Raw genomic sequence first — 22,110 nt, forward strand, 5'->3', positions numbered from 1 at the left:
GTTTTTAAAAATATACTCTCCATCTCAGTTTATGGAAAGGGCTTAGAAGCAGTGATGCCCCAATAAGAATGAATAAACCCAGTGCCCAAATTTTAGTTTCCAAATACTGTTTCCTTCTAAAAGGAACCAGTGCTCCTTAGAGAAATTCCTGATTCTAGAATGTGGGGCAGAGAGGTCCAGGAACATCTTATGTCAGAAAGCAAGAAGGGCTCAAAAATGGATGAGGATGTGTCAAAAACACATAGGAGCATACTTGAAGAGTTCCCACAAGCAAAATTTGGGACAATTTGACATCAGAAAGAATAATGATAGTAATGAATTATAACATATTGAATGAAAGGAAATTTGCAAGTCTATAATGATACTTTAAAAAAAAAAACCTACCCCAATACAAAGAGGAAAAGAAAGGAGAGAAAATTGTTCTTTCCATCAGATTATTAGGTAAAAATGTAGAAGAATGATAATGATTTGCACTAATAATTGAGTGAAGCAAGGGTCATCACTGGACATTAAAACATTGAATATAAGGTTGTAGGTAAACAGAATAATCACATGGTCTTGATTATTTATGAATTGCAAAGAGAAAAATACATCTTTATAGTGGAGAGGTCTAGCAATCACATCCTTAGTCAGATGATCAAATTTAACATTACCTGCATGTGTCTCTTGAAGTGATGCAGTGAGACATGTACAGCATCATTTATGCAGTATTTCTGCCAAAAATGTTTAACTTAAATCTGTTTGTGAAGTATAAGTCAGACCAATCCAGAATGCGTACACTATAAGACACCTGTCCTGGGCTTTTAAATAATGTCATTTTCATAAAAGAAATAACAGTTGTAGGACCATTGTAAAGTAAAGGAGACTAAAGAGACATGCCAACCAAATGTAATGCATGCATCTTGATAGATACATATAGATATGTATAGATATATATATATCTATATGTACAAAATATATACTTAAAGCTACACATTTTGGGTACAATTGGAGAAATTTTGAATGTGGACTATATATTAGGTAATATGGAATCATGATAACTTAGATAATATTCTATTGAAAAGAATTGCTTCTTTGTTTAGAAAATGTTGAAATGGATTTTGTTACTGTGACATCTGGTTTAAAAAAAATGGAATAACTCTGAAAGTATATAGTTAGTCACAAAGAGAACCAACTTACAAAATTAGGCAGGAATTTCATGAGATTATCTTTTAACTGTCGTGTTGCAATTTAAATATATGTAGATGTCCAGTCTGCATATATGTATGTGTGGAATGAGTATGTGGTGCTTGGTGAGTATGTGGTGCATTTCCTTGCTATTGTGCTGTGATCAAGGATAAAATAATTTTATGTGTAGTGAGAATTTTTTTAAGATGCTGTTTAATAAAATGTTCCAGACACAAGTTTTTAAACTTTTAACTGAAAGTGAGATATTGGCAGTTGTTCCTGTGAAAAGTCCCAAAGCATTAGTAACACAACTGTCTTTATTGAGAAATATTACACACACGCTAGTCACTCCTTATCCAGGGGGCATACATCCCATGACTCCCACTGGATGCCTGAAACCATGACTAGTACTGACCCCAATGTATACTATGTTTTTTTCCTATATATACATATCTATTAAAAGCTTAGTTTATAAATTAGGCACAGTAAGAGATTAACAATAATAAAAACAGGATAATTATAACTATATGCTAATAAAAGTTATGTAAATGTGGTCTCTTTCAAAATAGCTTATTGTACCAATTTAATGCCTTTTCAGTCTTTTTTAAAATTAATTTTTATTGTAATATAGTTGATTTACAATGTTGTATTAGTTTCTGCTGTACAGCAGAGTAAATCAGGAATACAATGCCTTTTCAGTCTTAACTAAGCACTTACCACGCACTGTGGACGTAACTCGCACTTTGAGGTGAGACAGCAAAACTAACACGAATTTCCTTTTCTTTCATAATTTCACAGATAGAAGTTTCATTCTTACCATTGATCTTAGTAACCTTGGCATACAATTTTTTTTCCTTTATTAAAAAGTTGTGATCTTTCATCTTTTCACTTAAAGGAAGCACTGCAGCTTCTCTTTGGTGTATCCAAGTTATCAGCATTGCTACTCTGGCCCTTTGAGGCCATTAGTAAGTAAAGTAAGGGTGCCTTGAACATAAGCACTTGATACAATGACAGTTGACCTGATAACCTAGATGGCTGCTAAGGGGCTAATAGGTGGGATAAAGGGATGTGGTGGAAGGGCGTGAGATTTCACCATACTGCTTAGGAAGGTGTGCAGTTTAAAACTTATGAACTGTTTATTTCTGGAATTTTTAATTTACTATTTTTGGACTGTGGTTGACTATAGGTAACTGAAACTGAGGAAAGCAAACCCATAGATAAGGGGAAACTACTGTGTATGTGTAGAGACAGACGCAAGTATAAATTACATGGATATATGAAATATACATATGTATTTAGACAGAGATGTCAAAGATGTTCCACATCTTTAGGTGACTCATGCTAATATGATATAAATCGAACCAGTTTGGTATTCAACAAGCCTTAAACATGGAGCCTTAAATTGGACACACTTATATTTTCTTTTTTTTTCCTGGCAGCCAAACAATGGGAATGTAGTTAGAACTCTTAAACTCAGAAAGCCAAACCTCTACTCTCTGTGACGCATTTTTGGAGTTGGGAAGTTGATAGCATTTTTAAATACAGCTCCTCATTATTGTAACAACTGCAGTTGTGTTTTTCGAGGCTACCTAGGTAAAACAGACTGAGATTGGACAAAATGCACCAAATTCAAGTCAGTACTGTTAATGTAATGAAAAAAGTAGAGTAAGTGACACATTTGACATTGTATTCTACTTCTAGTCACAATACCAGGGAGATGTGTATTAGATATGTTGTTGCTGGCACAGGTTTTTAAAAGTTTCTCTTCAAACCTAGTTATAGAAGCAGAGACTTGACTGTAGTTATTTCTTTTCTTACCTGTCTCACTCTAGTAGATTATTTCCAGCTATAACTGGCTATAGTGACCGGTGTATAATAAAGATTGTTAAATGTTTATAAAGTGAATGAATGAGCTACCTTTGTGTAATTTATTTTTCAACACAGTGCTCTTATAATGTGGTTTACAAAAGCATGTGTTTTATATCTCTTAGGCTCCAGTTCTTTCTGTGACATGTGTGCATTTATTCATTCCACCAGTATTGCAAGTTCTCAGGATTCAAGTCAAATAAAACAAGACCCCCCCCCGCCCCCCCCACATAGCTTACTGTCTTGGTGGGGAATGGAGTAGTAGATCAACCATTTCTGCAGGATTGTGGCAGTTACCTTTGTATGTGTGTCCAGGTCCTGTGGGCAAGTCCTTGTAGGAGAGTGACAGATGAGAGCGGAGCGCTAAGCACGCCTCACTGATACAAATGTCCATGTTCTAAGCTTAGAAGTGTGGGCTTTATCTTGATAGCTATAGGACTTGAAAGTGTTTTAAGCTGGAGAAAAACACAGTCAGATTTAGGCTTAGAAAGCACATTGTGGCTGTACTGTGGAACATAGACCAGGGAGGAGGATGGACATTGTAGAGACAAAAAGACTGGTTTATGAGAGATTACAGTAATCGTAGTGACAAGTGATAAAGGCATACAATGAGACCCTGGTTCTGGAAATTGCCAAGAGGGGCGGGAAACGAGAATACGTCAAGCAGTGGGCTCCGCAGGCCTTGGTGACTGAATCGTCGTGGGAGGGAATAAGAGGCGAGTCTAGTGGATGTTGGGGAGCCCGTCAGCTTCCCTCCCTTGATCTTTTTTTTTTTTTTATAAATTTATTTATTTATGTATTTTATGGGCTGTGTTGGGTCTTTTTTGCTGTGTGCAGGCTTTCTTTTTAGTTGTGGTGAGTGGGGGCTACTCTTCGCTGTGGTATGCGGCTCCTCATTGCCATGGCTTCTCTTGTTGCAGAGCATGGACTCTAGGCGCGTGGGCTTCAGTAGTTGCAGCACATGGGCTCAATAGTTGTGGCTCATGGGCTCTAAAGTGCAGGCTCAATAGTTGTGGCTCACGGGCTTACTTGCTCCGCGGCATGTGGGATCTTCCTGGAGCAGGGATTGAACCTGTGTCCCCTGCACTGGCAGGCAGATTCTCAACCACTGCGCCACCTAGGAAGCCCTCCTCCCTTGATCTTCTCTCAGGTCATACTTGCTTGGCAAAACCACAGCCCTGTTTAAATCTACCTCTGCCCACTCTGCACATGCACCCAAGAAACTGAATATGGCTGGAGAAAAACCAAGTTCTGACCAGGCTTCACATTAAATTTATGAACCACGAGTCAGTATTTAATGCTCCCTGGTAGTCATTCTGTGCTTCTCTAATCCATTTCACCCTTTTCTTTTCCCCTCAAACCTCTCCTCATCTCAGATCGTAATCTTGTAGCCTACTTGACTCCTGAGTGAATCCATCAGAAGAGAACTCCCACGGACTTCAGCCATCACCGTCCGCATTGGGGCCCACGTGCTCTGCATTCTTGCTTGCTGTCATAGATAATGGCCAGCTCTCTGCTGTACTGAGTCCCATTTCCTGTCATGTGCTCAAGGACATAATCCTGCCAGTTCACCTCTCTCCTCCACCATTAACAGTTTTTCTGCAAAATCATTTGCATCAGCCCACAAACATCCTATTATTTCTCTCATCTTAAACAGTTTTCTTGACCTTGCTTTTTCCAGTCACTCTGCCCGATTTCTTTGCTCCCCTTTGTAGCAAGCAGTTGAAAGTGTTGTTTGTATTTGCTGCTTCCAGTCACGCTCCTCCCATTTTCTCTTAAACCCACCCCAGTCCAGCAAGGCGTCCCACCCCCACCCCCCTCACTCCACCAGAACTGCTTAGGCATGGTCACCAGTGACTTGCTAAAACCTAGTGCTTGGTTCTTCTCATGCCTATCCTGTTGGCAACACTGGCACAAGTGATGACTCTCTCCTCCTCGGTACACTTTCCTCACTTCTTACCAGGACATTACACTCTTCTGGTTTTACTCCTGCCTCCACAGTGTCCTCTGTCGGTTCTTATTCTCCCTGACCCCTTCGTGTTGGAGGGCCTCGGGCTCGGTATTTGATCCTTATTTCTTCTCTGTATTACTTGTATTTACTCCCTGATAATCTTACCAGTTTCGGGTTTTAATACAACTTATAATTTCAAGTCCAGGCCACTCTCCCCAAATTCCAGTCCTTATACCCAGTTGTGTACTCTGCATCCTCCTTCAGATGTCTAATGGACGTCTCAGATATAACACACCCAAAATAGAACTGACCTTTACCTGCCTCCCCAAACCTGCTTTACCAGAGCCTTCCACATCTCAGTTAATGGCAGCTCCTTATTTCCAGTTGTCCCGATTAAAAACTGTGCATCATCCTTGATTTCTTTTTCTTTTTTTTCTCTCTCACCACCCCACAATTTATCCATCAGAAAGTCCTGTTGGGTCTGTTTTCAGAATATGTGCAGAATATGTCTAGAATTCTACCACTTCTTAACTATCTCCGTAGCTACTATTCAGGTATGTACTGTGGGAACTGCTAGATTCCCACCCAAATCCATTCTTTTTTCCCTTTGGAAATATGGTTACACTAAATTTCCCCAGCTTTTTTTTTTTTGGATAGTTATGTCCATGTGACAGTTTTCTCTTGTGGAATAGAAGTGAACTTTAACACAGGGTCCATTAAAGCTTTCCATCTAAGTCCTGTATTACTTTACCTTCTGTTTGGATTCATATAGAAACAAGGGGCTCTTAACAAGGAGATGGTAGAGCTACAAGATGGAAGATATCTGGATGTAGTATACTTGTCTTCCTGACCTGAATGTTTATCTGTGAATGGTATACAGGCATACGTAGTTTTATTGTGCTTTGCAGATGTTATGTTGTTTAACAAATTGAAGGTTTGTCATAACCCTGCATCAAGCAAATCTGTCAGCGCCATTTTTCCATCAGAGTTTGCTCACTTTGTGTCTCTTTGCCACATTTTGATAATTCTCACAATATTTCAGACTTTTTCATTGTTATCATTTCATTCTGGTTATCTGTGATCAGTGATCTTTGATGTTACTGTTGTAATTGTTTTGGGATGCTGTGAACCACATCCACGTAAGATGGCAAACTTAATCAGTAAAGTGTGTGTTCTGACTGTTCCACTGACTGGCCATCCCCCCATCTCTCGCCCTCTCCTCAGGCCTCCCTGTTCCCTGAGACACAACAGTATTGAAATTAAGCCAATTAACAATCCCTACTGTAGCCTCTGAGTGTTTATGTGAAAGGAAGAGTTGCACATCTCTCACTTTAAATTGAAAGCTAGAAATGATTAAGCTTAGTGAGGAAGGCATATTGAAAGCTGAGTTAGGCCAAAAGCTAAGCCTCTTGTGCCAGACAGGTAGCCAGGTTGTGAAGGACAAGTTCTTGAAGGAACTTAAACATGCTACTCTAATGAACACATGAATGATAAGAAAGTGAAATAGTTTATTGCTGATGTGAAGAAAGTTTCCATGGTCTGGATAGATCAAACCAGCCACAACATTCCCTTAAGCCAAAGACTATTTCAGAGCAAGGCCCTAACTCTCTTCAATTCTGTGAGGGCTGAGAGAGGTGAGGAAGCTGTAGAAGAAAAGTTTGAAGCTAGCAGAGGTTGGTTCATGAGGCTTAAGGAAAGAAGCCATCTCCATAACATCAAAGTGCAGGGTGAAGCAGCAGGTACTGATGTAGAAACTGCAGCAAGTTATCCAGAATATCCAGCTAAGATAATTCATGAAGGTGGTTACACAAAACAACAGATTTTCAGTGTGAATGAAATTGAAATTGATAGTTTTACATTGGAAGAAGATACCATCCAGGACTTTGCTTGAGAGAACTCAATGCCTGGCCTCAAAGCTTGAAAGGATAGGATTAGGGGACCTCTTGTAAGGGGCTAATGCAGATGGTAACTTTAAGTTGAAGCCAGTGCTCATTTACCGTTCGGAAAATTCTAGGGCTCTTAAGAATTACGCTAAGTCTACTCTGCCTCTGCTCTATAAATGGAACAACAAAACCTGAATGACAGTACATCTGTTTACAACATGGGTTACTGAATATTTTAAGCCCACTGTTGAGACCTACTGCTCAGGCAAAAAAGATACCTTTCCAAAGATGATTGCTCATTAACAATGCACCTGGTCACCCAGGAGCTCTGATGGAGATGTATGAGATTCATGTTGTTTTCATGCCTGCTAGCACAGCATCCATTCTGCATCGTGGATCAAGGAGTAACTTTGACTTCCAAGTCTTATTATTTAAGAAATGTATTTCACAAGGCTATAGCTGCTGTAAATAGTGATTCCTCTGATGGATCTGAGCAAAGTCAATTGAAAAGCTTCTGGAAAGGATTCACCATTCTATATGCCATGAAGAAAATTCATGGTTCATGGGAAGAGGTCAAAATATCAACATTAACAGGAGTTTGGAAGAAGTTGATTCCAACCCTCATGGATGACTTTGAGGGATTCATGACTTCATTTGGAGGAAGTAACTGCAGATGTGGTGGAAATAGCAAGAGAACTAGGATTAGAAGTGAAGCCTGAAGATATGGCTGACTTGCGGCAATCTCACGAGAAAACTGTAATGGATGAGGAGTTGCTACTTATGGACAAGCAAAGAAAGGGGTTTCTTGAGATGGCGTCAACTCCTGGGGAAGATGCTGTGAAGACTGTTGAAATGAGAGCAAAGGATTGAGAATATGATATAAACCTAGTTGATAAAACAGGGTTTGAGAGGATTGGCTCCAGTTTTGAAAGAAGTTCTACTGTGGGTAAAATGCTACCAAACAGCATGTCATACTCTAGAGCAATCATTCGTGAAAGGCAGAGTCCGTGAGACTTCACTGTTGTCTTATTCTAAGAAACGGCCACAGCCATCCCAGCCTTCAGCAGCCACCACCCTGATCCGTCAGCAGCATCAGCATGGGGGCAAGACCCTCCACCAGCAAAAAGTGCGCCTCGCCAAAGGCTCAGATGATGGTTAGCATTTTTTAGCAATAAAATATTTTAAAATTAAGGTATGTATATTATTTTTTAGTCATAATGCTATTACACAGTAGCATGTAAATAAAACATATGTACTGGGAAACCAAAAAATTTGTGTGACTCACTTTTTTGAGATATTTGCATTATTATGGTGTTCTGGAACCAAACTCACACTATCTCTGAGGTCTGCCTACATAAGCAAGAAAGAAACTTCTATTGTGTCTAGTTATATTTAAGTCGATTTGTCATACTAAATTATTCTACCCTCTTAGTTGTGTAACTGACATAGTTCTTAACTGATCTTTCCCCTCATGGTGTATTCTCATCATAGAATGTTCCTTTTAAAACTTTAGTCGGATCGTGTCACTCTTCTCCTCTAGACTGTGCATCGATTTCCTGTTTCACTTAGAATGAAAGCCGAGTCCTTACCATGGCTTGTAAGGCCCTACACAATCACCCGTCAGCTTTGTTTTGCTGTGCTCATCTCCTGCTGTTTCCCTGTCCCTCCCTCTCTCCCCTGTCCTGCTTCAGCCACACCAGCCTCCGTGTTGTTCCTCAAATACTCCAGCTGTGCTTCTCTAAGCCCTTGCACTGGCTCCTTTTCCTGGAATGTTTTCTCCAATATCCATATGGCTCATTTTTTCATATCCTTGAAGTCTTCTCAAGTCTTCTCTTCTCATGAGGCCCATCCTGACCACCATATTTAAAATTATACTTTATCACCCCCAGCATTTCCGGTCCTTACCTATTCTTTGTTTCCACAACACTTTTCGTTCTGTAACATACTATATAATTTCCTCATCTATTATGTTTCTTGTTTATTGCTCTCTTCCCTTCCTCGAATATAAGCTGCACGAGGGTAGACATCTTGGTGTGTTTTATTCATCAGTATTTCCCAGGTGCCTTGAACAGTGCTTGACACATAAGTAGGTGCTTAACAGAGACTTGTTAAGAGAATGAATGGGAGGTACAAGGCAATTGTTTAACATTTATTCTGTTTCAGAGGACATGTTCTGCTAGATGGGAACATAGAACTTGGTAAAGGAGTGGGAGGAAAGGACTTTAATTAAATTGAAATTGAAATTGAAATCACTGCTGATTGCCTGTATGTGCTGACAGAGCCTACAGCTCAACTTTGGATTCTATAAAAATAAAGATTATCATGTTCATACATCTCTTGAGTGTTGTGATGGTCCCTTACTTACCACTTATAAGTTTTGCTGTAGCTGGAAAGCATTTTCTATGAATGTTGAGTAGTAGTATTGAGTTATTAAAAATAACCATTTAAAAATCAGCCTATCCACTCAAAAGCCTGCTTTCACCTTATTTTACTTTTGAAATGTTTTTTAAGTGTCATCTCTTGCTCATGTTTTAAAATTCAGTGTTCATAAGCTTTGGGTAGTAGGATGTGCTTTGGTGTCAAAAATCTATGATACCTTGATGTAGAAGTACATTTATAAAGTTGGAGATCACAGCTACAATTCCAGAAAAAAATTCCTTTACAGGTTAACTGTTACATAAACACGTTGATAGTTTCTGCCTCTCTACCCCTGCTACCCAGAATTTACTTGAATCTAAGTTGGGAAAATAGTGGGGAAAAAAGTTTGCTTTTTAAAATTTATCTATTTGCCTTTCTAATGTAGCCTACTAATAAAAAAATAACTAATATCAAGAAGCTGAAGACTTCCTAGGCAGCGCAGTTTTTAAGAATCCACCTGCCAATGTAGGGGACATGGGTTTGAGCCCTGCTCTGGGAAGATTCCACATGCCACGGAGCAACTAAGCCCGTGAACCACAACTGTTGAGCCTGTGCTCTAGAGCCTGTGAATCACAACTATTGAGCCCATGTGTCATAACTATTGAAGCACACACGTGTAGAGCCCGTGCTCCGCAGCAAGAGAAGCCACTACAATGAGGAGCCTGCGCACCACAATGAAGAGTAGCCCGTGCTCGCAGCAACCAGAGGAAGCCCGTGTGCAGCAATGAAGACCCAACGCAGCCAATAAATAAACTAACTAACTAAATAAATAAATTTATATAAAAAAGCTGAATAACTGCCCTTTCAGCAAGTCAATATACAATAATTGCAGAGCTTTAAAAAATATAAATATTCTTTATTGAATTTGTAAAATCTAGCAGCAGATAGAGGGCTACCCTATTTGGCATGCTAAAAGGTTAATGGTTTTCTTGGGTAAGTCTAAAATACAATGGAAAGCAAGCTCTATTCTTAATACTTCAAACTTTGGTCTAAATACTGAAATGCAGTGCCCCCTGAAACGAAGTTCTTTATTTCCTTTCTTGTCCCCTCTGACCTGTACTAACTGAACATTAATCAGCCAGAGTCAGATGACTAAAATTGCTGATGCTGATAATATCATTAATGTCCTAAAGTTGCTATTATAGATATCATCATTAATGTACAAACTCAGGTTGTTTCTCCAGGGCAAGGTCAGCTAACAGACCCCTGAGCCATGGACCACCACACCAGAGAATCTTAAACCAGAGACATCTTGACTCCTGAAACTGTGATTAAGAAATGTCACAAGGTAGCTTTTGTTCTTACCCTATTTTTAAAAAAAGCACTAACTCAAATACCAAGTGGGAGTGGATCCGAGGCTTGTCTCCCACTGCATTGCGTAGAGCCCTGACATAAACCCTTACTTTGCTGCACACACCCTCTGTCAGAGTTTGGCTTTCTGCGCTGCGGGCATACAAGCCCTTGTTCAGTTATAGTACCACCAGCAGTGTTCCAGAATTGAGGGGGAAGGGAGGTACCTAGAAGTTTATCTTACTCTTAATGGAGGATAAAAAAGTTAAACAATCTTTGTAAGTTCCGTGACACTTGTGATCTCATTTTTGTCACCTTTTCCTACAGGTCATTTGCCAATATGTAGTTCTTTGACAAGTACCCACTCCTCCACTGTGCTGGCACTGCTTTTTCTTGAGATTTTCATAAGTTGAGTTTTTTGATTGTTGAAGTTTAACTATTATCCACATTGATATTTTCTGTGGTGTAAAATGCAATGAGAAGAAACAGTAATTTGGAGAATGTAGTGAAAAATGTGGGCTTCAGTGGAGAACTATATTGTCTATATGCTGCACATCCTTCCACATTATCTGATTCTGGTCTTTCACTGTCTTTGAAAGTTTTAAATTAACTTTTTAAATTTAAAATTAATTTAATTTAAATTAAATTAAAAATTAACTTTTAAATTAACTCCTCCTCCTCTTCCTTGTCTTCCTCCTCCTTTCTCTTGGTCCTTCTCCTCTTCCTCCCCTTCCAGTCCTGTCCCTACTCCCTCTCTTCCTCTCTTCCCCCCCTTTAAGATAGGAAATAAAAATAGATCCAAAGCTAGATTTGAATATTGACTGACTTAAAGCCTTCAATTCAGAATCAACCATTGTAGGAAGCAAACACCAAACGTGTATTTTTCTCCCCTTTCCCTCTTTTATGCTTCCAAACAGCTGAGCCATTTTGAAAAACAATGCAAACAAAATCTTGACAATTGAAAGTGTTTTTATTTTTGTGTATAGGCTTTGTATACATACTGTAGATTGCTGCCTGAAAAATTAGTAATATTTGACCAAGGTCGTATCATTTCTTAACATTTCATATATGTATACCCTAACTTTCAAGAAGCATCCTATAGAATTCCAGACTAGGTTTAAAGTGCCTGCTCTATGTACCATCGCTCACTATGTAAACAATAAGGAGGCAGTGATTTCTCATGACTTCTGAACGGGTCAGTACCAGTGTTAGGAAAGAGCAGGATTGAACATTGTGGAAATGGTCTAGTTCATTGTTCTAGTGGTATTGACTTCAGAAGTATATATTCTTTAAAATCAGATTTAAATTAGAAAAAATATTTTTTAGAACTGCTGTTTTGCGATAGAGTCATGGAACAGGGTTTCGTTAGTTAAATCATCTGAAACGTGAACCTATATTGTAGGGGAGGAGGGAAAGGAATTAACATTTATAATACTTTTATTGCTTATTTCTGCTGTTTTCACATTTCCTGTGGAGAGCAAAATATGAAACAAGCTCTTTTTGTTTTTGTGGAAAATAAAAGAATTAAGACTTTAATTTGAAAGAGTATGGTTTGGTGAATTTGATTAAAATTTTTTATGTATGAAGAAAATGGGTCATTACTTTCAGAACTCTACAATAAATGTTAATTTAATGGATTCCATTGACATTTAAAATATTGTAAAATGACATCTGTTTAGTTATCAAATTCCTATGCTATGCACTTTAGGTCATATTCAATAATGGTGGATTAATTTAAAGTTTTCTTTCTCTGGTGGTAGGACATACAATATTTGTGTAAACCAAGCTTCAAAACTTTTTATGAGCACCTTTTATTTTTAGTTAGGAATTTTTTGTTCTCCTCATTTCCCATTTTTTTCTACCCGTGATATGCTATCATAAAAAAAAGTTGCCTACTAAACATAGAAAATGAGAGAAAGCAAAAGCATATAATTCAGCACAAACACTAATTTAAAATCATGTCTTACTTAGTCATATTGACTTAAGCCAGTTTTAGTCTGAAAAAAGTTCATTGACTATTATTATGAACTTTAAAAACTTAGAAATAAGCATATTAATGTTTATATACACATGAATATATTTTTATTATTGCATATAACGTTTAAATTATTAGTTTGATCTGTTTGCAAGTAAACTAGTTTGTGATCCTTCATAATCATTATTTGTATGATTTGAATTGAATTAATTTCAAATTGATTGTAAGGTGGTTATATTATTGACTAATCGTTTAATTTGATTATCAGGGTAATGCTGTACTGTCTGTGAGTTTGAAAAGACTGTTCCAAGTCACTGCTTGAATAATGATATCTTAGACACCTAAATGATGTTGTAGGGGAGAAAAAACTTCTCTGTCCTCTTAAGTTCAGTATCTGGGGCCTACAAATTAAACTTACAGAACAGAGATTAACAGGTGAAAAGAATTATTTCATACACACATGGGTGAGGAGGGGTCACTATGCCATTTTAATAAAGGGTGTTAAAGTGCAAAAAAAGACAAAGGAAAGGGGAGTCTGGGCTTTTGAGGAATGTGGTAAGTTGTGGGAAGGTGATTAGGAAATGTACAGTAAATAAGGGTTGTTTAGTAAGGGTTATTATGCAGATTCAAGTCATCTTGGGTGGTAAAAGTTGTCTCTGAAGTGTTTCTGTTCTCCTGTTTTGGGAGAGGAGGACACCTTTACAAAGGAAAATTAAATCTATGCGCTACTTTTAGGCAGAAAGGGGGAGGGCAGATTGTTCCCCTGTGTTTGCTCTTTCTTAATTGCCTTCAGCTCAAAATAATCCTTATACTACAGTGGCATATTTTGGGGTGGCATGTTCTGATCCCCTTCACAATCTAGATGAGAGAAGAAAAGAATTATTTTAAATTTAAGTTTTATTTGACATTTCCATATAAAAATGCAGAAAAGATGTAACTGGTGTGTGAATTTTATTTTGGACTTACTGCTTATTGTAACAGTACTGTATTAATCAACAGTGTTTACCTATTTCTTTTCATTCAAGATTCTTTTGGGTGAAGGAAAATAATTATTCAGCAATATAAGGCCAAAATCAATTATGTTATGAAGATGATTACTTAGGCAATCAGTGGAAGCATATTGTGGACTAATGCAGGACTATCAAATAAATAATCAATATTTGTCTTGGGTTGTAACACTGTTACTGAACCAAAGTTGGGTCCACTTACCTGCCGCATAGCAAAGCCAACTTCCTGACACTGAGTTGAGGTGAAGGGCAGTACAACATTTATTGCATGGCTAAGCAAAGGGAACAGGTGGCTTCTGATCAGAAGAACCGAACTCACCGATGGCTTCTAAGGAAGGGTTTTTAAAGGCAACATTTGGGGTGAGGGCTACAGGGTGCATGGTTTTCTTCTGATCGGTTGGTGGTACGATCATGGGGTGGTGTTTCAAGAATCTTAATCATCAACCCTCTGGTTCCAGCCTGTCTAGGGTCTACGTGCTTGTGGTCAGCACATAGCCACCATCCTCCATCTGGGTATGAGTCTTAGTTCCTGCAGAACAACTCAAAACTATGTGTCAGGTTGTTGTATATATCCCTTGAGGAGAAACCAGGGCTCTATTTTATTATCGCTGAACTGTGTTCCTTGACTGCTTTTCCTTTGTTTCCGCATTCCTTCACATCCCTAATTAGTAACGGGTGGAGTCTGTTCCTTGGAACTCAGGAAAAGGCCTGGCAGACTAAAGCCTTTTTCTGCAAACAGGTAATGGGGAACGTGGAGAAGAGGCTTCTGTACCCGGGAGGGTCCTGCTCAGTTTCAGCACCATCGGACTGCCGTTGGGGCCACCAGCCCCTCAGCCTTCACTACTGCTTATTTGTACTTGCTCAGGATTTTCATCAAGAACTTTCCTCTCTTTTTACCTCAGTCACATAGGCCTGATAAAGTATTTTACCTCCAAAGATCTCATGATTTGAGGGAAAGGCCATGATCTCCTCTTCTCCAAATATTGGGGGACCCCTTCTAAAGTGGCTGAGAGTCCACGGTTAGGATGTACAAAAGTCAACCTTGATTTCTGTTTTTTTAAAGATGATATTCTTTACTAAAAAAATTACTTTGACAATACTGAAGTCCCTTTTTTACCTTTCCCTTGAGCCCCTCAGTTCAGTTATCTCCCAGCTTCCTAGAGGTACCATTTGAATTTGGTATATATTTTTCCAGATCTCTCTCTATGCTATGAATATATATTATTGCATGTGCATGTGCTTTTCCTAAGTGATATCATACTGTTTTATTGTTTTATAGCTTATGTTTGTATTCAGTAGTTTGTCTTGGTGACCTTTTCATGTTAGTTCGTGTAGATCCACATCATTCCTTAAAACCATGCAATTGTTTATGCTATAAAGCAGTTTAGTTATTCCCCTATTGGTGTATATTTATTTCCATTTTTATTTTTATTTTTTTATTTTTTAAAAACTTATTTATTTATTTATTTATTTATTGGCTGCATTGGGTCTTCGTTGCTGCACACAGGCTTTCTCTAGTTGCTGCGAGCGGGGGCTATCTTCATTGCGGTGTGCAGGCTCCTCACTGTAGTGTCTTCTCTTGTTGCAGAGCATGGGCTCTACACATGTGGGCTTCAATAGTTATGGCACACGGGCTCAGTAGTTTTGGCTCACAGGCTCTAGAGCACAGGCTCAATAGTTGTGGCACACGGGCTTAGTTGCTCTGTGGCATGTGGAATGTTCCCAAGGCAGGGCTCGAACCTGTGTCCCCTGCATTGGCAGGCGGATTCTTTACCCCTGCACCACCTAGGAAGTCCTATTTCCATTTTTAAAATGACTGTGAACAGTGCTTGAGTGAACATTCTTATACATGTCTTCATGTGTACACGTGCGAGTGTTCCTCTGTAAATACCGAGGGTTTGCACGTTTTCAGTTTGAATAGACACTGCACAATTGTTCTTCTGGATAACATTTCATCATATAATACTGTAGAGCCTAAATTAATTATTTGTTAAGACCCAAACATTGAATTTTTTTCTCAAAAGCAAAGGTTTGCTTTCAAACAAAAGTAGATGCCTGACCCTACTCTAATAAACTCTGTACCTAAAAATAGAATAGCCATCTTCTGTAGCTGTAGGGACCAACTGGCATATTTTTAGTATACTGAGTTTTATGCAACAAGACCAAATCAGGTGGAATTTACTTTGAGAATATAAATAACCTGACTACAACCTCAGCAGACAACAGAAGATTCTTAAAGGTTAAAGTATTATTTAAATATAATTTTCAGGAAGAGGTAAAATTGTCTCTCCTACAGAAATGAAGATGAACATGTGTTAAAAATGTATTTTCTCATATGATATGAGGAAACCAGGCGGATGTTAATGAGCAGTTCAGAGGAAAAGTCAAAATAGCAGATATTTATAGGGATTCAAGGAATGTTGAGATGAATTGCAATTAAAGACAAAACCTGGGGGGAGCCAAGGAAGGGAGGGAATACGGTGATATGTGTATAAAAACAGATGATTGAACTTGGTGTACCCCCCAAAAAATAATAAATAAATAAATAAAATTAAAAAAAAAATACTCAAAGATCAAAAAAAAAAAAAAGACAAAACCTGTTTTTCCCCCGAGAAGGGGTAAGGAAGAAGTCAGTTAAATCACTACCACACAGGAAAAGTGTGTGTGTGTCTATCTATCAGTTACCTACATCTTAGAGAGTTCCAAAATAGCTCAAAGACAGTGATCTGGGCTGGATAAGCCAGCAGTGTATGCTGTAAATCATGCATTTCATTGAAATTCAAAATTTTTTTATCCAAGAAAACAGTAGGAGACCTTCATGACCTGTGGTTAGGTAACCTTGACTTGGTAGTCAGGCTCTGTGTAGAGGTGAAGGATAGACTTTGAGTTTAGCTTTGCGAACTGCCATTTTTAACGAACTTAGATGAGTCAGTATCAAATAGACAAAGGGTTTGGGCCCTTCTTGCTATTCCTGAGTAAGAACCCCAGTTTTACCTTAGGCTCTACCAAGTAACCTTGAACAAGTTCTCTCACCTCTCTGATTCACAGTTTTCTTCATCAACAAAATGAGAATGATAATACTACCTTATGAGGATGCAGAAGAATAATTCATCTCGTTGTGAGGATTAAATGACCTCCAAATGTAATTAGAGCACAAAGCATGAACTCAATAAATGTAGTCCATGGTGTCATCCTGGTACCTCTTCAGAAAAGCTTATTCCATTCCTGTCAGGACCCAGTTTAAATGTCATCTCAAAGAGGTCTTTGCTGACCATCCAACTTAAATACCTCCTTAGTCCTCACTTTTCTGTTATTCATTCTTATTTTTATTACAGCACTTATCACTACTTCCTATTTTCTTGTTTTATTTCTTTAAACTTATTTATGTCCGTCTCTCATCATTAAAATGTAAGTCTCCAAAGAGTAATGACTATTTTTGTCATACTACAGGTAGGACAATCCCAGTCACTTATTTGCCACTAAATAAATGTTTCTTGAATGAACAGGGCAAATATTCTAAGTGTACCCTAGTAAAAATTCCTTAGGATCTATTTTACTGGGCCTTTCTTTAGATACAGTGAGCACAGCTGCCATGAAAAGCTAGGCAGACAAACTGTGGTAAGGGAAGAGCTGATGGGAGAACAGAAGGGCCAGATTATATGGCTCTGTTAACAAAATGGAGAACATGGTGTAACAGGAAGGGAGAGGATGGGAGAGAAAGCTGCAGTCTGTTCTGACACAATCGTGGCATTAAGTTTTTGGATGTTTTATTTTACCTTTTGGATAAAGTGATATAAATATTTTCTCAGATTCATAAAATCCTAGAAATGAAAGATCATTTAGTCAGATTCTTTTTACACGCACAGTATTTTATAGATAAAAGGTCTGAGAGATGAAGTGACCAGTCCAAATGGCACAGTCAATCTGCTGATAGGACTGGGACTCCAGACTGATTTTTCTCATGTTATGCTAATTCTTTTTCTTAATATATGCTATAGTTTGTCACATATTCAAAATGCTATGTTCTGAACATTTCTATTTTCACAAATATCCTTTTTTCTCTTTTCCAATAGGTAGAAAATAGACCAAAGTATTACGGAAGAGAGTAAGTATGGGTTATCAGGAAATATTTTATAGATTGGGATACGAGAGACAGACAGGCAAATGGATGCTTTTAGTGAAAAGTAAAAGCAAGAGGAAGGAGGTATTCAACTTTGAATGAGTTGAATTATTTTTCTGGTTATAAATGTAATTGTAGTTGGTGAAAATATAGAAAATAAAGATAAGTATAGAGAAGAAAATAGCATGGGAAAATGTATATGTGATAATGTTAAAATAAAGATGCAGGCCTTATAAGTAAATAAATAATGCTAGATGTCATGAGGAAAAGTATATATTTGTATGTATGTATATACTAAGCATATAGATACATGTACATACATGTATGCATGTAGTAAGGTTTAGGTGGTTTATTCTACTTTTATACTTTTGTTTTCCAAATTTTCTGTAAGCGAATGCATGCTACCCAGAAATAACTAATGGTAACAGTTTGAAGTGTTATCTTCTGAAGATCTGTTTTCTTAATGGTGTTTACAAAGTTGAGGTAGTATACATATGATTTTTGTAGCCTCATTTTTCCATTTAATATTAATAATGAGCATTTTTCTATTTTATGAAAAATGTAGTCATTTTTAAAGTCCTTAATTCTTCTGATTATTAAAAAAAATTTAAATATAGCCCTTTGGGGAAAAGAATAAAAATCACCCATCATTCCCCAAATAAAGTCATTTGTTTTTCATGGCTGGAGATCGTATCAGATAAACAAAAGTGTATATAATAAATATTTTTAAATTATATAAAATTCTGTTTAAGTTTTCAAGACTCTTATGGGTAGAACCTAGGCACTCATGAGTTGGGGGGAGCCACTGATGTTCTTTATGGTTATACCATAATTTAGTCATTTCTCTGCTTTGGGCATATAGGTTGATTTTAAATGATAGTATTAGAAGTAACACCATAAGAAATATCTTACTGCATAAAGCTTTTTCTGGGGTGGAAATTTTGGGTCAACTGGTATGAGTAGTTTTAAGAGTCTTTAAATACCACCATCAAGTTTTGTTCCAAAATTTGTTTCCTCGAATGAGATTCTCTTTTAAGTTAATTGGGTTTTTAAAAGCAAGGAAATATTAAATTTTACTAATTTTCTTAATTGATGTCATGTAAACTTAAAATAATATACCAGTATGCTAATCTAATATATATGTTATTACCAGGGATAGGTTACCATCTTCTTGCTCCAACAGAATAAGACTGGACCTGGTTCTGAAAGATTGAGGAATTTATGGATAAGAAATTCCAGGAGTGCATTGTTAAACTTCGTTCTGATTGTCATAATTTGATCATACCTACCACAAACTACTTTAAGACTTAAATTGAGAAGGACTGAAGCTTTCCCATGAGAAAAATTCCAAAAAAGTTGCTACTTGAACCCTTATAAAGTTCTTAAATTATTGAAGTGCCATTTTAGGGTCTTTTCAATATATCATTCCAAATTCAAGGAACTGTTGGGGTCTTTGTACCTTTAAAAGCTACAGTCTCGTGTGAGCAGTTACTCAATTCAGTTTTCTTTGAGTTAATAAAAGGACATAATGTATGTGTAAGTTCTTTGTAAACTGTTTATCACCATATGAATATGATGGTTTTATATTTTTAACATTAATCATGTTACCATTGACTTTTTAATTTTTCAGTGTTTTATGTCAGAATGCTATAGGTGAATCTACTGTGTTTGTGTAAGGAGTAGGTTATTTATCTTTACTCTCCTTCCTCCCTTTTTCTCTGTTAATCAAAAATAGGGTTTTAGCAGGGAGTGAAAGCAAGCATTACAGTTGCTTGCTCTTGGCTTGAATCTGCACTGATGCAGATTATGTACATTATTGGGCAATCATGCCAATTAAGGGCAACCCAGGGTACCTGGAAAATTGCCAAAATAGACCCTGAGCCAAAATTTTGGAGCAATGCCACTGGTGTGAAGAAAGGAAGTGGGACACATTTCTGTGTATTTTTTAGCATGTCCATATGGTCAGGCAGCCACATAAGAAGGAAATTGTCCTCTTGAGAGAGGTGGTTGATCTTCCAGTAGATGGATGTGAATTTTGATTCCGTGATTGTTAAATGGATTGGAGAGCTACTTCGGTGCTGTTCTTGTCACCCCAGAGAAGCTGGCCCAGGGCCAGGCCCAGAGAAACACAAGCATAGTTAAACCCAACTGCTTCCCTTCAGTTATATGGCAGGACTTTGTCTAAAAAACAACAGGAGAAGGTGGGAGGTTTTGTTTTATCTTGTTTTATTGAAAAAGCTGGAAAGCATGCAGTTTCTGAATTGACTTTGCTTTTTAGGTTTCATGGCATGATCTCCCGAGAAGCAGCGGACCAGCTCCTGAGTGTAGCTGAGGGGAGCTACCTCATTCGGGAAAGCCAGCGTCAGCCAGGAACCTACACTTTGGCTTTAAGGTTGGTCATGGACCTGTAATTATAACTGTGCCTCATTTAAAACCCTCTTAATAGGGGGCTTTAAATTTTAAAAGCATCCAGCATGTAATTGAATTGGTTCTTGTTTTCTTGGGACCTAATTACCATTTTAATAGCTTTGAGACTTAAAAAATTCCTCATGAATGGTAGCACTCGGTAATTAAAAACTGAAAAACTTTTAAAGCATTTTTGTTGTAGCTGCTTTCTTCTATTTCATCTTACCCGTTCCCTCCTATCTGTCCTGCTGTGTCAGCTCCCATCTATTTCTTGAATAGGGAAAGGAACTAAAGAGAAAAGATCTTTGTAACTTGTAAAATTAAAGCCGATGTCATTTCTCTTGAGTTGGCTTTTGGTTCAAGCAACTTTCCTTGGGAACTGTTGGCTCTTTCCTATCTGCTGAACTTTGCCTAACATTTTGGCTGTTCTTAGCTTACAGCACAGTGGCCAGAAACAAATATTTCCATTAACCCTGCAATAATAACACAATAATAATAATACATAATAATACAATAGCACGCTTCTCCATTGGACTTACCTCCTGCCAGGCCTCTAACCTCATTTAATCTTCACAGCAGGTCTAGGATGTATGCACAATTACTATCTCCACTTTACAGATAAGGAAACAGAGGACCTAGTGGTTGAGTAACTTGGCCAAGGTCATACATTTAATAAGTCATGTAGCTGCTATTTGAACCCAGACAATTTGGCTTCAGAGTCTATGCTCTTAATCACTCTACATTGCTGCCACTCCAGAGGCTTGAAGTAATTATCCATTGTCTTTGTTCATTGCTTCATTTGTTCATCTGTGCATTCATTGATGCATTGTTAGGAAAAGATTTAAATGTAGAAAATTCGTAAGAAAGAGGTCAAAGAAATAACATTTCTTTTGGTAGCCACACAGAGAGAATAGAAAGGTAATATTATTGCTTAGGACTCTGATATGACCATGTCCGGCTCCTTCTCCAGTCACGTATGCCTAGGTGAGTGAGCAGGGACTGTTGTTACTCCCAGCCACCAGACTTATTGATCTTTCTGGCAAAGGAATGATCTAATTCAGTATTCATGCTGAATTCTGAATCAGTGGCATACTTGGAGAATAGAGCTTGTTAACAGGAGTTCATGGAAATTTGCTTTTTATGGAAAATTATAAAGTGTAAACTCTCCTTCAATTAATTATATTGTTTTTTCAGGTTTAAATTTTGGTATATAGGGGGAAAAAATCTGGGCTGAGAATTAAAATACCTATTCATTTTGCCACTGAATGAGCTAGACAACTGATTTGGAACAAATCAACAGATATTCTTGAAGCCAGCTTCTTCATCTTCCTACTCCTAACATTTTATAATTCTAGGATTCTCCAACACCACATATCCAATTAGATGGTCATTTGAGTGCCTGGGGTAGATAAGCCTTGATGTACTGGCTACGGAGCCAAAATAAGGAAGAAGGAGGTGGGGTGAGAGGAAAGAAAGCAATCTGTACACTCTCTTCCTTTTTGCCCTTATTGCCGTGTCCCCACCTTCTTCTGAGATCACTGGAATTTGAACTCAGTTTCGCCTCATTGCAAAGTTCAGGTACTTTCCATTATACTGCATTGCCTCTCATAATGTGGTCATCACCCTGTGTTTACTGAACAACACCAGCAAACGCCCTGGGGCCAAGGATTCAATTTCGAGAAAAGTAGCACCCAAATCTTCCAAGCTCTTCCTTATTCCTACCCTCTCACCCTCTCTCATGCTGCTCATGACTTTCTAATCACTCATCGTCCACTTTTGCCCAGGAAATCCTAGAATTGGATTGAAGGAGAGAGGAACATGAGATTGATGAGCATGCTTTTAATGTATAGGTCTGGGGTAACATGCAGCTTTCCTTTTGTTATTGAAAATCATCATAAAGTTTTTACATGGGAAAGAAATAGTGAATGAAAGGGTTTGTAGTAGAGGTGGGGAATTTGTGAACATGCATTGTGAGTAATTTACATGCTGAATATGATTTTCTTTGTTTTGAACTAGATGTGTGGCAG

The 22,110-nt window shown here is 37.8% G+C and overlaps 1 protein-coding gene across 1 annotated transcript in view; it reads left to right on the forward strand.

Annotated features, from left to right (window-relative positions):
• Window positions 1–22,110, forward strand: part of CHN1 (chimerin 1) — a 198,905-nt gene that overhangs the window by 60,300 nt on the left and 116,495 nt on the right. Inside the window, exons 5-6 of the mRNA XM_057746578.1 lie at window positions 17,631–17,662; window positions 19,956–20,069. Coding sequence (XP_057602561.1) covers window positions 17,631–17,662; window positions 19,956–20,069 — 146 coding nt within the window. The remainder of the gene's footprint in view (window positions 1–17,630; window positions 17,663–19,955; window positions 20,070–22,110) is intronic.

Source organism: Hippopotamus amphibius, chromosome 8 (assembly GCF_030028045.1).
Source record: "Hippopotamus amphibius kiboko isolate mHipAmp2 chromosome 8, mHipAmp2.hap2, whole genome shotgun sequence".
In the NCBI taxonomy this organism is placed as follows: Eukaryota; Metazoa; Chordata; class Mammalia; order Artiodactyla; family Hippopotamidae; genus Hippopotamus; species Hippopotamus amphibius.